Genomic DNA, 20,333 nt, shown 5'->3' with positions numbered 1-20,333 from the left:
AGGGGGTGAGGAGCCGGGGGAGGAGCGAGGGGGACCTGGGATCCGGGGGATGGGGGGATAGGGGGATCGAGCAGGCAGGGGGTGATCGAGCAGGCAGGCGGGGATCGAGCAGGCAGGGGGGGGAATCGAGCAGGCAGGGGGGGGATCGAGCAGGCAGGGGGGGATGGAGCAGGCAGGGGGGGAATCGAGCAGGCAGTGGGGGGATGGAGCAGGCAGGGGGGGGGATCGGGCAGGCAAGGGAGGGATCGGGCAGGCAGGGGGGGATCGGGCAGGCAGGGGGGTGATCAGGCAGGCAGGGGGGTGATCGAGCAGGCAGGGGGGGGATGGAGCAGGCAGGGGGGGGAATCGAGCAGGCAGTGGGGGGATGGAGCAGGCAGGGGGGGATCGGGCAGGCAGGGGGGGATCGGGCAGGCAGGGGGGTGATCGGGCAGGCAGGGTGGTGATCGGGCAGGCAGTGGGGGGATCGGGCAGGCAGGGGGGGATCGGGCAGGCAGGGTGGTGATCGGGCAGGCAGTGGGGGGATCGGGCAGGCAGGGGGGGATCGGGCAGGCAGGGGGGTGATCGGGCAGGCAGTGGGGGGATCGGGCAGGCAGTGGGGGGATCGGGCAGGCAGGGGGGGATCGGGCAGGCAGGGGGGGAACGGGCAGGCAGGGGGGGGAACGGGCAGGCAGGGGGGGATCGGGCAGGCAGGGGGGTGATCGGGCAGGCAGTGGGGGGATCGGGCAGGCAGTGGGGGGATCGGGCAGGCAGGGGGGGATCGGGCAGGCAGGGGGGGGATCGGGCAGGCAGGGGGGGATCGGGCAGGCAGGGGGGGATCGGGCAGGCAGGGGGGTGATCGGGCAGGCAGTGGGGGGATCGGGCAGGCAGTGGGGGGATCAGGCAGGCAGGGGGGGATCGGGCAGGCAGGGGGGGAACGGGCAGGCAGGGGGGGGAACGGGCAGGCAGGGGGGGATCGGGCAGGCAGGGGGGGGATCGGGCAGGCAGGGGGGGATCGGGCAGGCAGGCCCTTCCCCCAGGCCCGCCGCAGGCCCTGCTCCGCCCTGGACTCCCTGCAGCACCCGCTCCTGGTGAAGCGTTCACTGCTGTTCTGTTTCTTCCCTGGACAGGAGTCTCTCGGGCTTCCCTGCCTGGGCTGGCTTTGAACCGCGGTCCTCAGATCTCGGCCTCCTGCGCGGCTGGGATGACTGGCAGAGCCACCGGCGCCCGTTTGACTCTGCTGCGCATGCGCTGCTAGCCAGCCATTGGCTTCGCGGGAGCCAATCAGACGCAGCGCCTCTCCAAGCTCATTGGCTGAAACATCTTTGGCGAGAGCCAATAGGACTTCGAGTGTCGCCTCTGGCGGCGGATGGCCCCGCCCTCCGTGCCTCCTCCAGCCGCAGGGCGGGAAAAGGCTCCAGAACATTCTGCGTGAGGCCTGCGGAACTGTGGGGTTCGGTGAGGTCATTTGGCAGCCTGCGAGAACGCCGCTGCGTAAAGGGGCGCGCGGGAGAAGCGAATCTCTGGGTCTGAGAGGGGAGTCTGGGCCTTGGACCCCTGGGTCTGAGGGAGGAGGCTGGGCCTGGACTCCTGGGTCTGAGGGAGGAGGCTGGGTCTGGACCCTGGGTCTGAGGGAGGAGGCCGGGCCTGGACCCTGGGTCTGAGGGAGGAGGCCGGGCCTGGACTCCTGGGTCTGAGGGAGGAGGCCGGGCCTGGACCCTGGGTCTGAGGGAGGAGGCTGGGCCTGGACCCTGGTTATGAGGGAGGAGGCTGGGCCTGGACTCCTGGGTCTGAGGGAGGAGGCTGGGTCTGGACTCCTGGGTCTGAGGGAGGAGGCCGGGCCTGGACCCCTGGGTCTGAGGGAGGAGGCCGGGTCTGGACCCTGGGTCTGAGGGAGGAGGCCGGGCCTGGACCCTGGGTCTGAGGGAGGAGGCCGGGCCTGGACCCCTGGGTCTGAGGGAGGAGGCCAGGCCTGGACCCCTGGGTCTGAGGGAGGAGGTTGGGTCTGGACCCTGGGTCTGAAGGAGGAGGCTGGGCCTGGACTCCTGGGTGTGAGGGAGGAGGCTGGGCCTGGACCCTGGTTATGAGGGAGGAGGCTGGGCCTGGACTCCTGGGTCTGAGGGAGGAGGCTGGGTCTGGACCCCTGGGTCTGAGGGAGGAGGCTGGGCCTGGACCCTGGTTATGAGGGAGGAGGCTGGGCCTGGACTCCTGGGTCTGAGGGAGGAGGCTGGGTCTGGACCCTGGGTCTGAGGGAGGAGGCCGGGCCTGGACCCCTGGGTCTGAGGGAGGAGGCTGGGCCTGGACTCCTGGGTCTGAGGGAGGAGTCTGGGGTCTGGACCCCTGGTCCTAAGGAAGGAGTCTGGACTTGGATCCCTGGGTCTGAAAGGACCTGAAATCCTAGGTGTGCGGAAGAAAGAGCCAGCTGCCTTGATTCCTGGGTCTGAGAGGAGCCCGGCCTCTTAACTTTCCATCCCCCACTCCCCCCACCCCATCATGAGTACTTTGGGAAAAGAAACCAGGTCCCTAGAAGGACAGGTCTGGGCTCTCAGAATCTCGGGTGTCATGCAGGGATGGGCTAAGAAGCTGAGACTCTGAGTGAGATGCTGGGACCTTGAGAAGCAATTGAAAACTGACTGCTGGGTCTGAGAGAAAGGGGTCTTTCAGCCTCACCTCATGTATGCAGAAGTGGGAAGAGTATTAAGTTGCTGGATTTCTTGGCCTTATGGAATAGGTTGTTGAGTTGGAGAACACCGAAGCTTGTCACCGTGTTGTAGGAGTTATTTAGAGTCAGACTTCACTTAGGAACCTTGGGCTAATGTACAGTACAATCTACCCTAAAGCCAGCATTCACTGGAAGCCTAGATTTTCAGTACTAAATCTGGGCTAAATCGTTACCTTTGCTTCATCGAATCACAGATCCTGCTCAGCTCTTTCTAATCTCTCTGCAAGAAGCCATGGAAAGCTCCCATATCCACTATCTACTGTTTCTCTTCCTGCTAAGATCCTCCTTGACAGGTGTGTGCATAGGATGTGGAGGAAGCAGCTGGGCCACAGAGGACGGATTATGATTTTTAAAAAAGAAAGAAACAGGGCCGGGAGTTTGGCCTAGTGGTTAAAGTGCTTGCCTAGCATGCATGAAGACCAGGGTTCGATTCCTCGGTACCACATACATAGAAAAAAGCCGGAAGTGGTGCTGAGGCTCAAGTGGTAGAGCTCTAGCCTTGAGAAAGTCCAAGGACAGTGCTCAGGCCCTGAGCTCAAGCACAGGACTGGCAAAAAAAATAAATAAATAAAATAAAACTTAAAAAAAAAAAAAAAAAAAAAAAGAAAGAAAGAAACAGGGCTGGGAGTTTGGCCTAGTGGTAGAGTGCTTGCCTAGCATGCACGAAGACCCAGATTCGATTCCTCAGTACCACATATATAGAAAAAAGCCGGAAGTGGTGCTGAGGCTCAAGTGGTAGAGCTCTAGCCTTGAGAAAGTCCAAGGACAGTGCTCAGGCCTGAGCCCAACCCCAGGACCCACAAAAAAAAAAAAAAAGGAAGGAAGGGAGGAAGGAAAGAAATAAGAAAGTTGGAGACATCTCTCAGGTGGTAGAGTGCCAGCCAAAGAACAAACACAAGCATCAGAGAGCAAGTTTGAATCCTGGTCTTGGACAAATAGTAAAAAAAAAAAAGGTGGGGGGAGGAAGAAGGCAGGCCCTGGTGGCACACACTTTGTAATCCTAGCTACTCAGGAGGCTGAGATCTGAGAATCACAGTTAAAAGCCAGTCCAAGGGCCTGGAGTGTGGCCTAATTGTAGAGTACTCACCTAGCACGCATGAAGCCCTGGGTTCAGTTCCTCAGAGCCACATACACAAAAGGTGGAAGTGATGCTCTGGCTCAAGTGGTACAGTGCTAGACTTGAGAAAGCTCCAGGACAGTGCCCAGGCCCTGAGTTCAAGCCCCAGGGCTGGCACTTTTTAAAAAAAGTGTGCCTTTTGCCACACACCAAAAGGTCAAGTGCTTATCTTTACTTTTTCCCCTAGTGGCCAATGATCTGAATTGTCATGTGGGTAAGCTGAGGACTGTGGAAAACTTTCCAGTGACCTGGTTTGCAGACAGGATTGAGACTTGTAGTGACAAGCAATTGCTTTGCCAAGAAACAGTAGTGATGATCAAATCAGGTAAATGAGGCTGGGCAGTTGAGGGGTTGGAGGGTATCATGTAGTTTCCCCTTCCCAGGCCAAGCAGATCCCCCTCCCTCCCTCCCTCCCTCCCTCCTTCCTCTCTCCTCACAGGCTCCAGAATAGCTATTTTGGCTACTAAGGGCTGTATCTCTGAAGGATCCAAAGCTGTGACTTATATCCAGAACTCTGAATTCTCTGGCCTGATTGTAGTCTCCTATAGCAACTACTGCAATATTTCCATGTGCAATGACATAAAGGATTTGTCCCAGATTTGGAAACCACAAGAGGAGATTCCAGGCATCCTAGAAGGTGGGAGATAAGTGCTAAGGGAAATGCCAAGGACACTGAAATTTCTTCTTTGTGTTCTTGCTTGGGACCCCCTCCACACACATACACCCAAAACCACCTGCAGCTGATGACCTGTCCTGTTCTAAATTATTTCCTTTGGAGTCTTAAAAAGGACTGCTCAGAGCAAAGAGTTGTCAGAGCTTCTTTTTATTTACTTGGTTTTTGTTCGTTTGCTTGTTTTTAAGCTATTTTCATAGTGCCAATACCAGGTTTTGAACATGGCCAAGAGTTTACCATTTCAGACACACCTCCAGTTCTGGCCCTGTTTTTTTCCCTCATTTATTGGACTAATATTGAGAAACTTTAACAATGGAGATAGTATGAGATATATAACATACTACATTTAGTTTTTAAAAAATTTTTGTCAGTCATGGGGCTTGAACTTAGGGCCTATGTCCATTAGCTTTTTTTTTTTTTTTTTTGCCAGTCCTGGGGCTTGAACTCAGGGCCTGGGCACTGTCCTTGGGCGTTCTGAAGGCTACAAGCTCTACCACTTGAGCCTCAGCACCACTTCTGGCTTTCTTCTATGTATGTGGTACCAAGGAATCGAACCCCGGTCTTTGTGCATGCTAGGCAAGCACTCTGCCACTAGGCTAAACTTACACACACACACACACACACACACACACACACACACACACACCCCAACCTTTTTTTTGCTCAAGGTTAACACTCTTATCATGTGGGTCACAGCACCACTTCTAGCTCTCTAGTGGTTAACTGGACATAAGTGTCTCACAGACTTTCCTGCCCAGGCTGGCTTTTGAACCACAATCTTCAGATGTCAGCCTCCTGTGGAGTGAGGATGACAGCCCCAGCCACCTGTGCCTAGCACTACAGGGGGACCGGGGATTTGGCCTAACAGCGAGGATTACAGGCCTAAGCCACTGCTCCCCGCTTGTTTTACTTTTCTTACTTTGTGGTACCGAGGTTTAGACTCGGAGCCTCATGCTTGCCGAGCAGGTGCTCTTCCCCTTGGGCCATACCTCCAGCTTTCCACCCTGCAGCTTAATTGCTCTTGGGATCCTAGACAGGCTCACATTCTCCAGCCTTTGTCCTTGCCAAGTGCTCGCTTCCTCCCACTCCACCCCATTTTTACATCATCCACCTGCCTCCACCCGCCTGTGCCACCCAGATTTCATGTCTTTCAAAATATTTAGCACATTCTCTCAAGGTGTTTCTTCATTCCTTTGCGGTTGGACTTTGCACACAGGCCGCTCACGTGTCTTTTTCCTGGGAGACGCTGGTGCTAGAAGGTACCTTGTCAGCCCTCCATCTCACATTGAGGCAGGACGCGCTATGGAGGAGCGCGTCTGGCAGGAGACCGGGAGCCAGGGGTGGATGGGGCGCTGTGTGGAGTGAGACAGACATGGGGGAGAGAAAGCAGTGAGACAGGACTTGGCTCTCTTGCTCTCGTTCCCTCCAGTCTCCAATTTGTCCTCAAGCATCCACTGTCCCACTTGTGTGGCTCTGGGATCCTGTCTCAACGTTTCTTCTCTGCCTTGTCCCCGCGGTATAAATGGATGCTACTCCGGGAGAATCAGGTTCACTGGAGGTAAAGTGACAAGCGTGTCGGATGGCCCCGCCCCTCAGGATTCCCCTGTAACTCCCTGACACCTGTGTCTCCCATCCCTTTCTCGTTCCACAGAAGGCATTGACTCGCCTGTGGAGGTCAGAGGCTGTTCAAGCATGACTCACTGCGAGCTGATGAGCGGGTTCACTATGATAGGACCCATGGCCGTGTCAGAAGTATGCCCGCATCCCACTTTCCTGCAAAGAAGGGCTGAAAGTAGGGCCTCGTGTCTGTGCCTTCCGGTGCAGGGGTTACAGCTGCTCACACCATTTCTGGGGCCGCTGGCTCACCTTCTCTGAGGAGGTGTCCCAAGCACTGGGGCTGGACATGTCTGTCCCCACTGAGTGCCTCTGACCGCTGCCCAGCCCGGGGACGGGCACACTGGACAGGAGAAAGCCCCGCTGTATGGATCTAACATGTCCAATAAAAGTTGCCTATGATTTGTGTGCATGCCTCAAGACCAGAAGTGGAGTGGGCATGGTGGCTCACGCCTGTCATCCTAGCTACTCAAGAGTCTGAGCTATGAGGTTCAATGCCAGCCTGGGCAGGAAAGTCCCAGAAGTGGAGCTGTGGCTCAAAGTGGTAGAGCCCTAGCTTTAAGCAAAAAGAGCTCAAGGACAGTGCCACAGACCCTGTAAAACAACGAAACAAAACCTGAGTCTCTCCCACCTCCCGGACACCAGCCCCTCTGCATAGCCTTCTGTGGTGCACCCGGGCTGCCTCACCTGCTGCCGCCAGACAACTCAGCCAGCAGCTTCTGCTCTGGGAGGTTCTAGAACCATCTGGTCTGGTTATTTTTACAAGCTGCCAGCTTTCCTGGAAAACTGGCTTGTGCAAACCTCTGAATTTCCCTTGCTCATAAAATGGAAATAATTATAGCTCTGGCTCTCCAACACTGCTCCCCCATGCATGGTGGCTGCTCCCTGCCCGGCCTGCACGGGGGTGAGGTCCCAGCCTGCAGCTCTGCAGACCACACAAACCCTTCGGGAAAGTCAGCACAGCTCTCAGCAACATCTCTTTTCCTCTCTCTCTCTCTCTCTCTCTCTCTCTCTCTCTCTCTCTCTCTCTCTTTTTTTCTTTTCTCTCTCTCTCTTTTCTTTTCTCTCTCTCTCTCTCTCTTTCTTTCTTTCTCTTTCTTTTTTTCATTCATGGGGCTTGAACTCTGGTCCTGCACATTGTCCTTGAGCTCTTCAGCTCAAGGCTAGTGCTCTACTGGTTTTCTGATGGTTAATTGAAAATACGAGTCTCACAGACTTTTTTTTTGCCAGTCCTGGGGCTTAAACTTGTGGCCTGAGTACTGTTCTTGTGCTTTCTCAAAGCTAGTATCCTGCCACTTGAGCCACAGCACCATTTCTGGCCTTTTTTATGCATGTGGTCCTGAAAAATTGAACCCGACCTTTCATGTATGCTAGAGAAGCACTCTACCACTAGGCCAAACTCCCGGCCCACTCACAGACTTTTTTTTTGGCCAGTCCTGGGGCTTGAACTCAGGGCCTGGGCACTATTCCTGGACACTTTTTGGTGTCCTGACACTTGAACCACAGCACCACTTCTGGCATTTTGTGTGTATGTGGTACTGAGGAATCAAACCTAGGGCTTTGTACGTACTAGGCGAGCATTCTACCACTGGTACAGACTTTTGTGCTAGCTTTGAACTGCAGTCCTCAAATCTCAGCCTCCTGAGTAGCCAGGATGACAGGAACCCAGCTAACATCTTAATTTACAAATCAACACTGTACTACAAGCAAACATTCAAGTTAGGCACTGGTGATTGACACCTGTCATTCTAACTACTCAGGAGACAGAGATATGGGGAATGTGGTTCAAAGCTAGCTTGGGCAGAAAGTCTGTGAGACTTTTCTCTCCAGTTAACCACCAGAAAAGTGGCACTATGGCTCAAAGTAGCAGAGCACTAGCCTTGAATGAAAGATGTCAGGGACAGCACTCAGGCCTTGAATTCAAGCCCAACAACTGACAAAAAATAAATAAGTCGGGCAGGGAGTGTGACCTACTGGTAGAGTGCTTGCCTAGCATACACAAAGCCCTGTATCACATACACAGAAAAAGTGGGAAGTTAGCTGAGTGAGGTGGCTCACGCCTGTAATCCTAGCTACTCAGGAGGCTGAGATCTGAGGATCAAGGTTCAAAGCCAGCCCTGGGCGCAAAAGGATGTGAGACTCTTACCTCCAATTAACCTCTAGAAAATGGGAAGTGGGGCTTGGCTCAAGGGAAGGGTGGTAGCCTTGAGCTGAAAAGCTCAGGGACAACACCCAGGCCAAATTCAAGCCACATGACTTACAAAAACACAAACATAGAAAAAAAGAAAAAGTCGGAAGTGGTGCTTTGGCTCAAGTGGTAGAGTAGTAGCCTTGAAAAAGCCCAGGACAGTACCCAGGCCCTAAGTTCAAGCCCAGAATGGGCGAAAAAATAAAGGCAAAAATCCAGAAAAACATAAATAGGTGTGTAATTTCTAAGATAATAAGCAGTAGGTAAATAAATAAGTACATAGAAAATAGGTAATTATCAGTAACAGTTGACAGATGATATATAGGTAAATGATATATTAACAAATATAGTTACATCATAGATACAGGTCGGTATGTACATAGATAGTAGACAGACAGACCAATAGACAGCTATGCAGGTAGACTGAATTTATTTGTAGCACATACCTTGACCCCAACATTCTAGAGGCAAAGGCAGGAATATGAATCTCATTAGAGCTATATAACAAGAGTGGGGGGGGTGGACTTAGGAAAAACAAACCATTCTGCAAACAGTGGAGGACATGGCTTTGTGCTGAGCCTGACCTGCCCAGTCAAACTATGACTTCATCTCTGACTCATTGTCGGTGAAAGCATGGAGCCAGGCCATTCTGCAGAGGTATCAAAAGTTTGTGTTCTGAGGGGCCTGGAGTATGGCCTAGTGGTAGAGTGCTTGTCTGGCATGCACGAAGACCTGGGTTCAATTCCTCAGTAGTCCATACATAGAAAAAGTCAGACGTGGTGCTGTGGCTTAAGTGGTACAGCACTTGAGATAAGCCCAAGACAGTACTTACGCCCTGAGTTCAAGCCCCAGGACTGGCCAAGGAAAAAAAGTTTTTGTTTTGATACATGCACCAGCATTCTGCTGACATTTGCCTACAATTGAGTGTTTCTATTGTATAAGCCTGACCCCTTACATCCGAACACTGTGTGTGTGTGTGTGTGTGTGTGTGTGTGTGTGTGTGAGAGAGAGAGAGAGAGAGAGAGAGAGAGAGAGAGAGAGAGAGAGAGGAGAAGCTTGTAGAGCAAATAGAAATGGCTGATTGTTATTAAGTCCCTGCTGACCAAATTTTACAAAGTGAATGACCTGAAGATCTGACCCTCCAGCAAACTCCACACTGGGTTACAAAAGTACCAGTGCCAAAGTTCTCTCCCAGATGGGCCCTGACCCATTCTCCACCCAGGGACGCACCACACCCCCCTTGCAGGCTCTGGCACGTGTGCAGCAGGATTTGGCTCAGTTAGGATTTAACTGAGTTCCGACTTGGCTGAATTTGGCGAAGCAGCCACACAGCGCTAATAGTGAGACAGTCTGAGAACTGAGCGCAAATACTCAGCCGGCAATGTTCCTTCAGGCCACCAGAGGGCGATGAAAACACGCCAGGGCACCGGAGACTCCTGTCTGTCGCCAGTCATTGTGAAGATCAAGGTTCAAAACCAGCTTGAGCAGGAAAAGATGTGACACTCTTAATTCCAATTGACCAGCAAAAATCCAGAAGTGAAGCTATGGCTAGACTGGTAGAGCACCAGCATTGAGTGAAAAAGCTACGGGGGCAGCAAAATTAATCAAAAAGATTAATGCAGGGCAAGGTGGCTCATGCCTGTATTCCTAACTCCTCAGGAGGCTGAGATGTGAAGACTGTAGTTCAAAGCCAGCCCGGCACGAAAGCCTGTGAGACTCTTATCTCCAATGAACCACTAGAAAACCGGAAGTGGTGCTGTGGCTCAAGGGGTAGGGTGGTAGCCTTGAGCTGAAGAGCTCAGGGACAGCATCCGGGGCCAGAGTTCAAGTCCCACGATCAGAGAGAGAGAGAGAGAAAGAGAAAGAGAGAGGGGAGAGCAGTGAGATTGTGTGACAGCCATGGCTAGAAAAATGGGATCTCCATTTCTTTCTTTTTAAAATTATTGTGCAGTGGAAAGTTATTCCTGCATTGTTCAGGTAATTAAAATTAAGCCTTTCATTACCACACACACACACACACACACACACACACACACACACACACACCACACCTAGGAAGAAGAGGAACCTGCAAGACCAGTTTCAGCAGGTCCACCCCATCTTGTCCCCAACCAGGCCTGCCTGATGGTGAAATCTGTTTTTCCTCGTATGCATCTCAAAGCCCAAACCTGGGACAGAAAAACAAGTCTAGGGAGAGATTTGTCATTTTTCCTTCTATGATGCTGCAGCAATTCACCATCCAACTGAGAAGATCCTGTGTGTGTGTGTGTGTGTGTGTGTGTGTGTGTGTGTGTGTGTGTGCTGGTCCTGGGGCTGGAACTCAGGACCTGGCTGCTTTGACTCTTAGCTTTTTCACTCAAGGCTGCTGCTCTACCATTTCAACCATAGTCACTTAGGGTTTCCTGGTGGTTCACTGGAGATGAGAGCCTCATAGAGTTTTCTGCCAGAGCTGGCTTTGAAATGCAATCCTCAGATCTCAGCCTCCTGCATAGCTAGGATGACAGGCATGAGCAAGACTGGTCACCTTTACAGGAGTAAATACAGCCCATCCGCTAGAACCACAAGTTCCACATCTGAGGACTCAATCAACCACAGATGGAAAATCTTTGGGGGGAAAAATGCACCTGTACTGAACACATGCAGATTGTCTTTTCTTATTACCACTTCAACTCTATAGTGTAAGCACTTTTTTTTTTTTTGGTGGGTCATGGGGCTTGAACTTGGCCTGGGCGCTGTCCCTGAGCTCTTCAGCTCAAGGCTACCACGATACCCTTAAGCCAAGCCCCACTTCCTGTTTTCTAGAGGTTAATTAGAGATGCGAGTCTCAGGTCCTTTAGTGCCTGGGCTGGCTTTGAACCTCAGATCTCAGCCTCCTGAGTAGCTAGGGTCATAGGCATGAACCACTACACCAGGCTAGTGCAAGCATTTTTTATAGCAGAAGCTATTATTCATAATGCAGCTGGTGATGAGTACCTGTAACCCCAGCTCCTCAGGAGGCGGAGATGGGAGGATCGTGGTCTGAAGCTCTCACTGGAAATATTAACGGAAGAGCCTATCTGAAAAAAGCAACTAAAGACAAAAAAGGCGGTGGTATAGGACACGTGGTAGAGCATACGCCTAGCAAATTGGGGCCCTGAGTTCAATCCCCAGTCTCACCACTACTACTAATAATGTGAAATACGGTTTTATAAGTTGTTAATATGACACAGCAAAGTAAGTTGCAGGAGTAAGAGTAAAGAAATAGCTGGGTGTCGGTGGCTCACACCATCATCCTAGCTGCTCAGGAGGCTCAGATCTGGCGATCTCAGTTCAAAGCCAACCCAAACAGGAAAGTTGATGGGACTCTACAATGAACCAGCAAAAAGTCAGATTTCATTCTGTGGCTTAAATGGTAGAGAAGTAGCCTTGAACAATAAAGCTCAGGGACAGCACCCAGGCCCTAAATTCAAGCCCCAGGACCAGCATTAAAAACCAAAACCACAGCTGGGAGCGTAGCCGTGTGGTAGAATGCTTGCCTCACATGCACAAAGCTCTGGGTTCAATTCTTTGATACCACATACATAGAAAAAGCTGAAAGTGGTGCTGTGGCTCAAATGATAGAATTCTAGCTTTAAGCAAAAAGTGTCCAAGGACAGTGCCCAGGCCCTGAGTTCAATCTCCACGACAACTGGCAAATTACAAAAACAAAACAAACAAACAAAAAAAACAGGGGCCTGGAGTTTGGACTAGTGGTAGAATGCTTGCCTAGCATGCATGAAAACACGGATTCGATTCCTCAGTACCACATACACAGAAAAAGCAGGAAGTGGTACAGTGGCTCAAGTGGTAGAGCTCTAGCCCCGAGAAAGCACAAGAGCAGTGCTTAGGCCCTTAGTTCAAGTCCCAGGACTGGTAAAAACAAAAAAGAAAAATATGAAAGGAAAACAAGCATAATGGCTTACACTTGTAATCCCAGAGACTCCTGAAGTGGAACCCAGGAAGGTCACGGTTTAAGGCCCATGTAGGTAAAATGTTATCTAATCTCAGCCGGGCATGGTGGCTCAGGCCTGCAATCCTAGCTATTCTAGAAGCTGAGATCTGCGCCAGCTTGGGCGCAAAAGGACCTGAGACTCTTATCTCCAATTAACCTCTAGAAAACGTGAAGTGGGACTTGGCTCAAGGAGAGGGTGGTAGCTTTGAGCTGAAGAGCTCAGGGACAGTGCCCAGGCCGAGTTCAAGCCACATCACACACACACACACACACACACACACACACACACACTTATCAAATCTCCTCTCAATCAAAAAGTTGGGCACGTCGGCACGTTTTTCATTCCACCTTCACAGGAGGCCATAGGTAGGAGGGTCAAGGTTCCAAGTCTAAGGTCAACCACTTGTAAAAACTCAAGACTGTATGAAAAATAACCAAAGCAAAAAGGCTGAGGTGTGGCTCAAGCCGTAGAGTGCCAACCTAGTAAAAGGCTTTTAAGTGCCTGAATTCAAACCTGATCATGAAAGAAGGGGAAAAAGGAAAGGAAAGGGAAGGCACAAGTGATGCTGTGACTTAAGTGGTAGAGCACCAAGAGCCTTGAGTACAAAGAGGTTCAAGGACAGTACCTAGGCTCTGAGTTCAAGCCCTAGGAACTGCAAAAGGAAGGAAGAGGAAAGGAGAGGAGAGAGGAGAGGAGTAACAGGGTGCCACTGGCTCATTCCTATAATCCTGGCCACAATCCTCTGACGAAGGTTCAAAGCCAGCAGGGACAGAAAAGTCCCTGGGACTTTTATCTCCAATGAACCACACACAAAACTGGGAGTGGAGCTGTGGCTCAGGTGGTAGAGCGCCAGCCTTGAGTGAAAACAGGACATCTCAGGGCACAACAACCCGCACACTTCAAGGCACTATACAAAGTAAAGAAACTTTATTGAAGTCTTTCTGCGCCTGAGCCGGGCAGGGTCGCAGCCCGGGGAGGAGGGCGGAGCTCAGGAGCCCACCCAGGTGGAGGGGCGGGGCCCGCGCTAGCCACGCCCACCCCAGGCCACGCCCCTCCCCCAGCTCTTCCCCAGGCTCCCCAGGGAGGGACCCCGCTCTTCCTCGACTCTGTCCCGGGCGAACCCCAAGAGCTAAGACCCCTCCCCGCCGTTAGCCTATGTACAACTGTCAGGAGTTTTACTGCCCAAGGCTGCAAACCAGCGCAGCCCAAGCTGGGAGCCTGGGGGGCGGGGAGGGAGCGGGGGGGCGGGGCCAGCCCCGTCCGGTGGGGGGCGGGGGCGCAGCGCTCCCCGAGGCCGCGGGGATCAGCACGCGAGAGGGGCTCCCCCGGAGGAAAGTCACAGGAGGACGCCAGCCGCCACGGCCACCAGGAGGGTCGCCAAGCCGGCCTGGGCGGCTCCGGAGCCTTTGCTCGGCGGGGTCGGGGCCCCGGGGCGCTGCTCCGCGTTGCTGCGGTCCTGGTGGCCCGCGGCCCCGCCCGCCAGGCTCCGGTCCTTCTCCGGGGCCACGTCGGGCTCTGCGGCTAGGGGAGGAGGCCGGCTGGCCGCGGCGGGGGCGGGGGTGGGGGCGGGTTTGGTGGCGGGGGCGGTGGAGGGGGCGGCGGGGGCGGGGGTGGGGCGCGCGGAGGCGGCCGCGCCCCGCGTGGGGGCGGCGGGGGCGGCCGGGGCGGAGGCGGGCAGCCGGACCAGGGGCGGGAAGCGGGAGGAGAAGTAGGTCTTGTTGCGGAGGTCGGCGTTGCAGCGGGGGCCCTGGCAGCAGGAGCCGCTGAGGGTGAAGCCGGGGCCCGTCACCCCGTCCCGCGTGCAGCCCTCGTCCTGGACGCAGCCCCGCACCGGCAGCGACACCGTCACGTTCGCTGCGGGAGGACACGCGCCGGGTCGGCTGGGGCAGCCCGGGGGAAGCGGGGCAAGCGGGGGCCCCCGGGCTGGACCGGACTCGGCATCCGTTAAGACCCCAGCGTTGATCACCTCGGGGGCACGCTGCAGTGCCATCGCACTCTTCCTCGGGGGGGGGGACCCCGCTTCCCACACGGTGCAGCGAGAGCAGCCTGCACTACAGGGGCTCGACTGGGACGGGGACCCCGCCCCCCACCCCGAGCCCCAGGACCGACCAGCCTCCTCCACATTTAAAATCAGAACCACAGCCGAGGATCAAAGCCAACCTGGGTAAGAAAGTTTGTGGGACTTTCTGTCCCCAACAAAAAGCCAGGAGTGGAGCTGTGGCTCAAGTGGTAGAGCGCCAGCCTTGAGTGAAAAAAACTCAGGGACAGTCAGGGCCTGAGCCCAAGCCCCAGGACTGGTACAGATAGAAAGGGGAGGGGCGGGGGAGGGGCGGGGCGGGGGAGGGGAGGGACTACAGGTCCCACCTCCCCAGGGGCTCAGGACGCGGGCACAGGATGTCACCGGCTTCCTGGGATAGATGCTAAGAGGCTACATTTCCCATGATGCTCCAGGACATGACAGGCACCTGGACTCCAGCGCAGTCCTCAACTGCGTCGGAGGTGGGGCGGCGCCTGGGAATCCCCCACCCCCACCCCGGCCACGTGCAGGGAAGGATGGCAGCTCGGGTCTGCTCACCTGCAGTCAAGGTGACGTTGCCGTCGAAGCAGCCGGTGTAGGCGCGGTCGCTGGCGTTGAAGCAGCTCACGACGGGCGGCGCCGAGCCCCGGCACTGCTCCCGGCTGAGCCCCACACAGCTGTAGCACTCGGCCCCGTTGGGCTCGGAGGCGCTCTCGTTGCCTGCCAGGAGGACGGCGCCAGGAAAAGGTCAACGGGGCTCCGGTAGCACATGCGGGTAATCCCAGCTACTCGGGAAGCTGAGATCCGAGGATCACGGGTGGGAAGCCAGCCCAGACTCGACTGGAGACCTCTATCTCCAGTGAGCAGCAAAATTCCAGGCGCGGGACACGAGTGGCCCGGGTGGAGCTCCAGCCTTGAGCAGAAAAGCTCGGGAACAGTGCTCAGGGCCCCCGCACATGGGCCCCGCCCCCTGCTACCCACGGGGCGTGGTCTACTGGGTTTCCCCGCCCTCTAGCTCGTGGCCACGCCCCTGTACAATCGAACTGCCCTGTGGCTCCGCCCCCTACCGCCAGCCCCGCCCCCACAGCTACCCGAGGCGGACCTGCGGGGTTCAGCCCGCGGGAGGTGAGGTTGAGCTTGTCGTTGCATCGGTCCTGGGCGCACTGCTGCAGCTGGATGAAGGCCAGGAGCCCGTGAAGGTCCAGTCCGCGGTCATTCTTGCCGGGGAGTCCCGAGCCGCAGCCCCTCACTGCCACCGAGAACTGCCCGTGGACTGCCAAGCGGGAGGGGCGGGGTTAGGGAGGGCTAGCCGGAGGGGCGGGGCCTCCGGGGGCGGGGCCTCCGGGGGCGGGGCCTCGGAACAGAATCCCGGGACCCTGTTAGGGACTTGGGGGGGGGGGGGCGTCTCAGAAGATCAGAGAGCAACGAGGAGCAAAGACAGGAGCGCGGGGGGGGGGAAGGGGGGACAGACAGACAAACGAGGACAGAATCAAAGCTAAAAGTGAGACTGGGAGCAACCCAGAGACAACTACCAAGAAACTGGCCAAGAGAAGGTGCTGGACACCGGGTGCTAATTAATCTTAGCTACTCAGCAAGCCAGTTCAAAACCCACCCAGGCAGACAAGTCCCGCGGGCCTTTATCGACCCCCGAGTTCAAGCCCCAGTACCACCACAAAAAACAAAAGCGGGTGCAGGGTCAGAGGTGGGGGTGTCCTTGGATACAAGGGGGGGCTCTACAGAGGCCTGAGCCTCAGCCCCCTGGCTAGCGGAATCTGGGGGTGTCAGAGGAGGATCGGGGAGCTGGAGCGCCGGGGTCGGGCTGGGAGCGATGCTGTCCCCCCACTTTGATCTTTTGGACGGTTGTAACCGGGATCATAGAAGCCTCTGAGGAGGCAAGGCCGCGCTGGGGGAGCCCCAGGGTTCACACTCACTGGTCTCCACCGCCCCCACGGCCTCGGTGCACACTTCCACGCCTGGCGAGCACTGCACCGTCTTCATCCTGTGCGGGGCGCAGCCGTCGTCCGCCCTCTGCACGCAGCTGTAGCACTCCAGGGCCTGCGCGCCTGGGGGTCCCGGGCCAGGCCGTCCTGAGTCCGGATCCCGAGGTCGGCAGAGCCACCCCCACCCAGGGGAGGCAGACCTGCCCGCGCCCTCCCAGGCCCCGCGGCAGGGCTGCAGGGGACCCCCGTGTGCCGGCCCGGGGGGGGGACGGGGGCCCTGCCACCGAGCTCCTCATCTCAGGACGGAGAGGACCCACCCCTTCGCACAGCTGTCTGCGCAGGATGGGGAAGGGAGAGGGGGGGCACTCATGGCCCCCTTGAGCCAGACCGGGCTCTGTCCCGTCGTCCTGGGCTCCAGATGTGAGGGCTCGGCCCCCCTTCCCCACAGCCGGATCACTGCGCCCCCCGTATTTCTGAGTAGGCAGTGGGGACACCTCAGCCCTAGGAGCCCCCCACGTCTCCCCTGGCCGCAGACTCACCTTGGTTCGGTAGCAGCAGCAGCAGCAGCGGCAGCCAGCAGGCTGCGGCTCCGGTCTCGGCCCGGCCCGGTGCCCTCCTGGCGGCGAGCATGGCTGCGTCCTTCCTCCTCAGCGTCCCCTCTGGGTGTGCCACCTTCCAACCGGGGCCCTCTTACCTGAACCCGGGATGAGTAACCTACCCCCGGGGCAACCTTAGCCTTGCCCAACCAGACAAAGTCAGCGTCCGCAGTGGGTGCGGGCCTGCGCCCGCCCTGCGTGCGTCACCCCGGGGCGCGCGGCCCCTGCGCGGGTGCCAAGGGGAGAAAGCGCCGCAGGCAACTCTCTTGAAAGTCTCTGGGAAGTCTTCCCGGAGAAAGTCTGTGTGTGGGAACCCCCAAAGAGAGAGGCAGGGGTTCCCCATGGATCAGCCGCATTCAAGTACAGAGGGCACCAGGCCCTGGGGGTGGGGGACGGGGGTGCTGGACTAAGGGACAGCACCGAACCCAATAACCAAGCTAGTGCAGTCTCCAGGGAAATGGAGGTGGGGGGCTGGATGAGCTGGGGGCCCCAAGGATGGCCGCAGTGGCACTAGGGGAGGGGACCCTAGGTAGGACCTCAGGTTTCTTCCAGAACTAGTGCAAGGTGGGTGCAGGACAGTGTGGTGACCATCCAGAGAGGGGAACAGCGTGGCTGGAGCTCAAGGGGTCCCCAGAGGAGAAAGGGGAACCTGGACAGAAGAGTTAGACAGAGACAAACCCTGAGAAGAGACCCGGGACCAACTCTGACACAGGTGGGGGCCCTCCAACTCGGTCCAGGTCAATTGAGAGCACGAACAGACTCACTTTGTGGGTTAGTTGGTTTGTTTTTGTGCCTGTACAGGAGCTTGAACTCAAGACTGGGTGGGAGCTGTCCCTTAGCTTTCTCACCCAAGGCTGGCACTCTACCACATAAGCCACAGCTCCACGTCTGGATTTTTGGTGGTTAATTAAGAGATAAGAGTCTCAAGATCTTTCCTGTCCAGCTGATTTAGAATGGTGATCCTTAGATCTCTGCCTCCGAGTAGCCACCCGTGCCCAGCTAAAAGAGGGATTCTTAACAGTGTCTACCTAGTAAAGCTGCTATGAAGGCGAAAGTGAAGCCCTTGTAAATTGCTCTAGATACTTGTAGGTGCTATAAAAGCAGAATGTTGGTTTAAAGAGACTACTATGATGATGAGTATTAGTTACTGATTGTTCCATTTCTTGAGCTTCTGCTTTGTGCCAGACATGGTATTGGCCCTTGGACAAGCCATCTGCTCTTGAATTCCCATTCCAGGAGGAGAGAAAATACCCATTTCTCAGGTGAGGAAAACTAAGACCCAGAGAAGGAAGACATTCTTAATTCAAGTTGTGCCAACAGCAAGGGAAGTGGCAGTCAGCTTGCCCTGGCTGATTCGGTGTCTGAAAGCAGGAAAACAGCAGCTGCATTCATAAAGGAATCTACACCCCAGACTCTTGTCAGACATCGGGGTTCCCAACTATGACAAACACTGCAGTCACCTACGTGGGATCCCTTGTCCTGCAGTGAAGGCTGGGACAGCGAAAGTGAATGACTTCTTATAAAGTCACCCTGTCTCCCTGCCAAAGTCTAGTTTGTTGTGTGACCCCCTCAGAAGTGTCTTCACCTCTGTGATGCTTCAAAGTCTACCCTATTATCACTATTCCTATGTTCCTCGTCATCATTTTGTTTTGAGATGGAGTCTTGGTAGTCTAAGTTGGCCTCCACCTCCCAATCCTCCTGCCTCAGCCTCCTTCTTGCTGTGTGATCCCAGCCAGGTGCATTGCCCTCTCTGAGTCGCAGACACCCCTTTGCTCAAATGGCCCTGAACCCCTCTGTGCCCTTCTTTCTGAGGGGCATATTGAGGAGCCAGTGTGGCAGACAGAGTGATACCCTGGTCTTGTCTGGGGAACAGGAGGCCCCAGCAGCGTGAGAGTTTCAGGGAGGAACCCTGACTCGCCAGACAGGAAGAACTAGCCCAGTGTTCTGGGAGGGAGGGGCCCAGGGTGGAGAGCTCGTGCTTGGGCCTGCATAGATGCTGGGCGCTGACCTGCTTCTGGCCCCGGACCAGAGAACACAGCGAGTTTGTATTTATTAAGCATTAATTTTTGCCAGGTGAAGCTGGGACCCAGTGTTCACACCTCTCTACCCCAGCCCCAGCTCGTCCAGCTTCTCTGCAGAGACTCTGGAAAAGACTTGCCAAAACAGAAGTGACAGTGGCTGTCCACAGAGCCAGGACAGGAAGCCAAGGGGGAAAGGAGCTGTCCCGGAGTGGAGAGGTGAGACCACTCTTGATCTGGGGTTCTAATCCCCATCACCCCATCCTGCACTAACAAAACACACATTCAAAGACAAAACACGACAAAGAAGCCAGGCACCCGTGCTCACACCCATCCTATTCAGGAGGCTGAGATCTGAGGATCAGGGTTAAAAGCCAGCCTGGGCAGAAAAGTCCCTATGAGACTCTTATCTGCATTTAACCACTCAAAAACCAGAAGAGGAGCTGTGGCTCAAAGTGGTAGGATGCTAGCCTTGAACAAAACAGGTCAGGGACAGGGCTCAGGGCCTGAGTTCAAGCCCCAGGATCAGAAAAGTGAAAAAAAATTCGGATGGGTAGCCAGGCACAGTGGTACAGGCCAATGATCCCAGCTACTTCCGAGGCTCAGTTGGAGGGGACTGTGGTTGCAGGCTAGTCCTGAGAAACAAGTTAGCAAGGTAAAAGGCTGGCCATGCTGGCCTGGACCTGTCATCCCAGCTGCTTGAGAAGTATACATAGGAGGATCACTGTCCAGGCTGGCCCAGGGCACAAAGCAAGACCTTGTAATGAAAAATAAAAGCAAAAAGGGATAGAGACATGGCTTAAATGGTAGAACACAAAGTCCTGAGTCCCAGCCTCCTGGAAGTCATTAGTGGATGTGTGTTGTAAGTGTTCAGAGCAGTGAAGGCTGTGAGACGAAAGGCAGAGGTAGAAGGGGAAACCAAAGAACGGAGGCTCAGGGCAAGCTGGGAGGGGGTTTAGGGTGACAGGAGGTGATGGAAGGGTGACACTGGGCAGGGCACAAGCAGTAAAGTGGATGGGTGGAGTGTGAAGCACCTAAACAAACGGTGTCAACACAGGCAGGCAGGTGGGAGGGACCCCGTTCCCTCTCACTTCAATGGAATGGGCCTGGCCCCAGAATGCAGAGGTCATGAGAACAGTGCGGCCCTGTCCCCCAGCTCCAAAGGACAGGGACCCATCCCCATAAGCCAGGGTGCCAAGGGACAAGAAACCTCCAAAGCTGTCTTGACAGCCCTGGGGAGAGGGAGAGACACGGAGTGTGAGAACATCGCCAGTCCGGGGCCAAGTATCTCCCCTCCGCCCTCCTCCAACCATGACCCTAGGGGTTAAAGGTCGGCATGGATAAGGACTGGGGGAACCCCCCCCCCTGCACGCGGGAACCTCAAGAGCAACGTTTGGTTTTTCTCCTCACGTTTAATTTGGTATCACAGGAGCACCAATAAATAGTCGCATTTGCTTCCCGCAAGCTTCCCCTGCCCCGGGCAAGGCCCAGCGGAAGAAGA

At 55.5% G+C, this 20,333-nt stretch overlaps 2 protein-coding genes across 2 annotated transcripts; one reads left to right on the top strand and one right to left on the bottom strand.

Moving 5' to 3' along the window:
- The first annotated feature begins 1,307 nt into the window (after positions 1–1,307).
- Positions 1,308–6,493, top strand: Tex101 (testis expressed 101). Its single transcript, XM_090322893.1, has 6 exons — positions 1,308–1,470; positions 2,893–2,991; positions 4,003–4,140; positions 4,255–4,440; positions 5,918–6,046; positions 6,140–6,493. The coding sequence occupies exons 2-6, from the start codon at positions 2,931–2,933 to the stop codon at positions 6,361–6,363; spliced, it is 738 nt and encodes a 245-aa protein (XP_090179019.1). The 5' UTR covers positions 1,308–1,470; positions 2,893–2,930; the 3' UTR covers positions 6,364–6,493.
- Positions 6,494–13,597: 7,104 nt separating this feature from the next.
- Lypd3 (LY6/PLAUR domain containing 3) lies at positions 13,598–16,927 on the bottom strand. The gene is made up of 5 exons (XM_090322866.1): positions 16,758–16,927; positions 16,210–16,341; positions 15,381–15,551; positions 14,837–14,998; positions 13,598–14,115 (listed from the first exon to the last, which is right to left on the bottom strand). Exons 1-5 carry the CDS (start codon positions 16,846–16,848, stop codon positions 13,598–13,600), a joined length of 1,074 nt encoding a protein of 357 aa, XP_090178992.1. The 5' UTR covers positions 16,849–16,927.
- Between the last annotated feature and the right edge of the window lie 3,406 nt (positions 16,928–20,333).

Source organism: Megascapheus bottae, chromosome 31, assembly GCF_031878675.1.
Source record: "Megascapheus bottae isolate mThoBot1 chromosome 31, mThoBot2.hap1, whole genome shotgun sequence".
NCBI lineage: Eukaryota > Metazoa > Chordata > Mammalia > Rodentia > Geomyidae > Megascapheus > Megascapheus bottae.
The sequence above is the reverse complement of the archived record's forward strand: the minus strand, read 5'-3'. Positions and strand labels throughout refer to the sequence as shown.

Coding starts and splice junctions, on each gene's coding strand:
- Tex101 (XM_090322893.1), top strand. CDS start 2,931: ATGGAAAGCTCCCATATCCACTATCTACTGTTTCTCTTCCTGCTAAGA. Junction 4,441..5,917: donor ACCACAAGAGGAGATTCCAG/GCATCCTAGAAG, acceptor CGTTCCCTCCAG/TCTCCAATTTGTCCTCAAGC. Junction 6,047..6,139: donor GAGAATCAGGTTCACTGGAG/GTAAAGTGACAA, acceptor CTCGTTCCACAG/AAGGCATTGACTCGCCTGTG.
- Lypd3 (XM_090322866.1), bottom strand. CDS start 16,848: ATGCTCGCCGCCAGGAGGGCACCGGGCCGGGCCGAGACCGGAGCCGCA. Junction 15,552..16,209: donor CGTGGGGGCGGTGGAGACCA/GTGAGTGTGAAC, acceptor CCCGCTTGGCAG/TCCACGGGCAGTTCTCGGTG. Junction 14,116..14,836: donor CAACGTCACCTTGACTGCAG/GTGAGCAGACCC, acceptor GTCCTCCCGCAG/CGAACGTGACGGTGTCGCTG.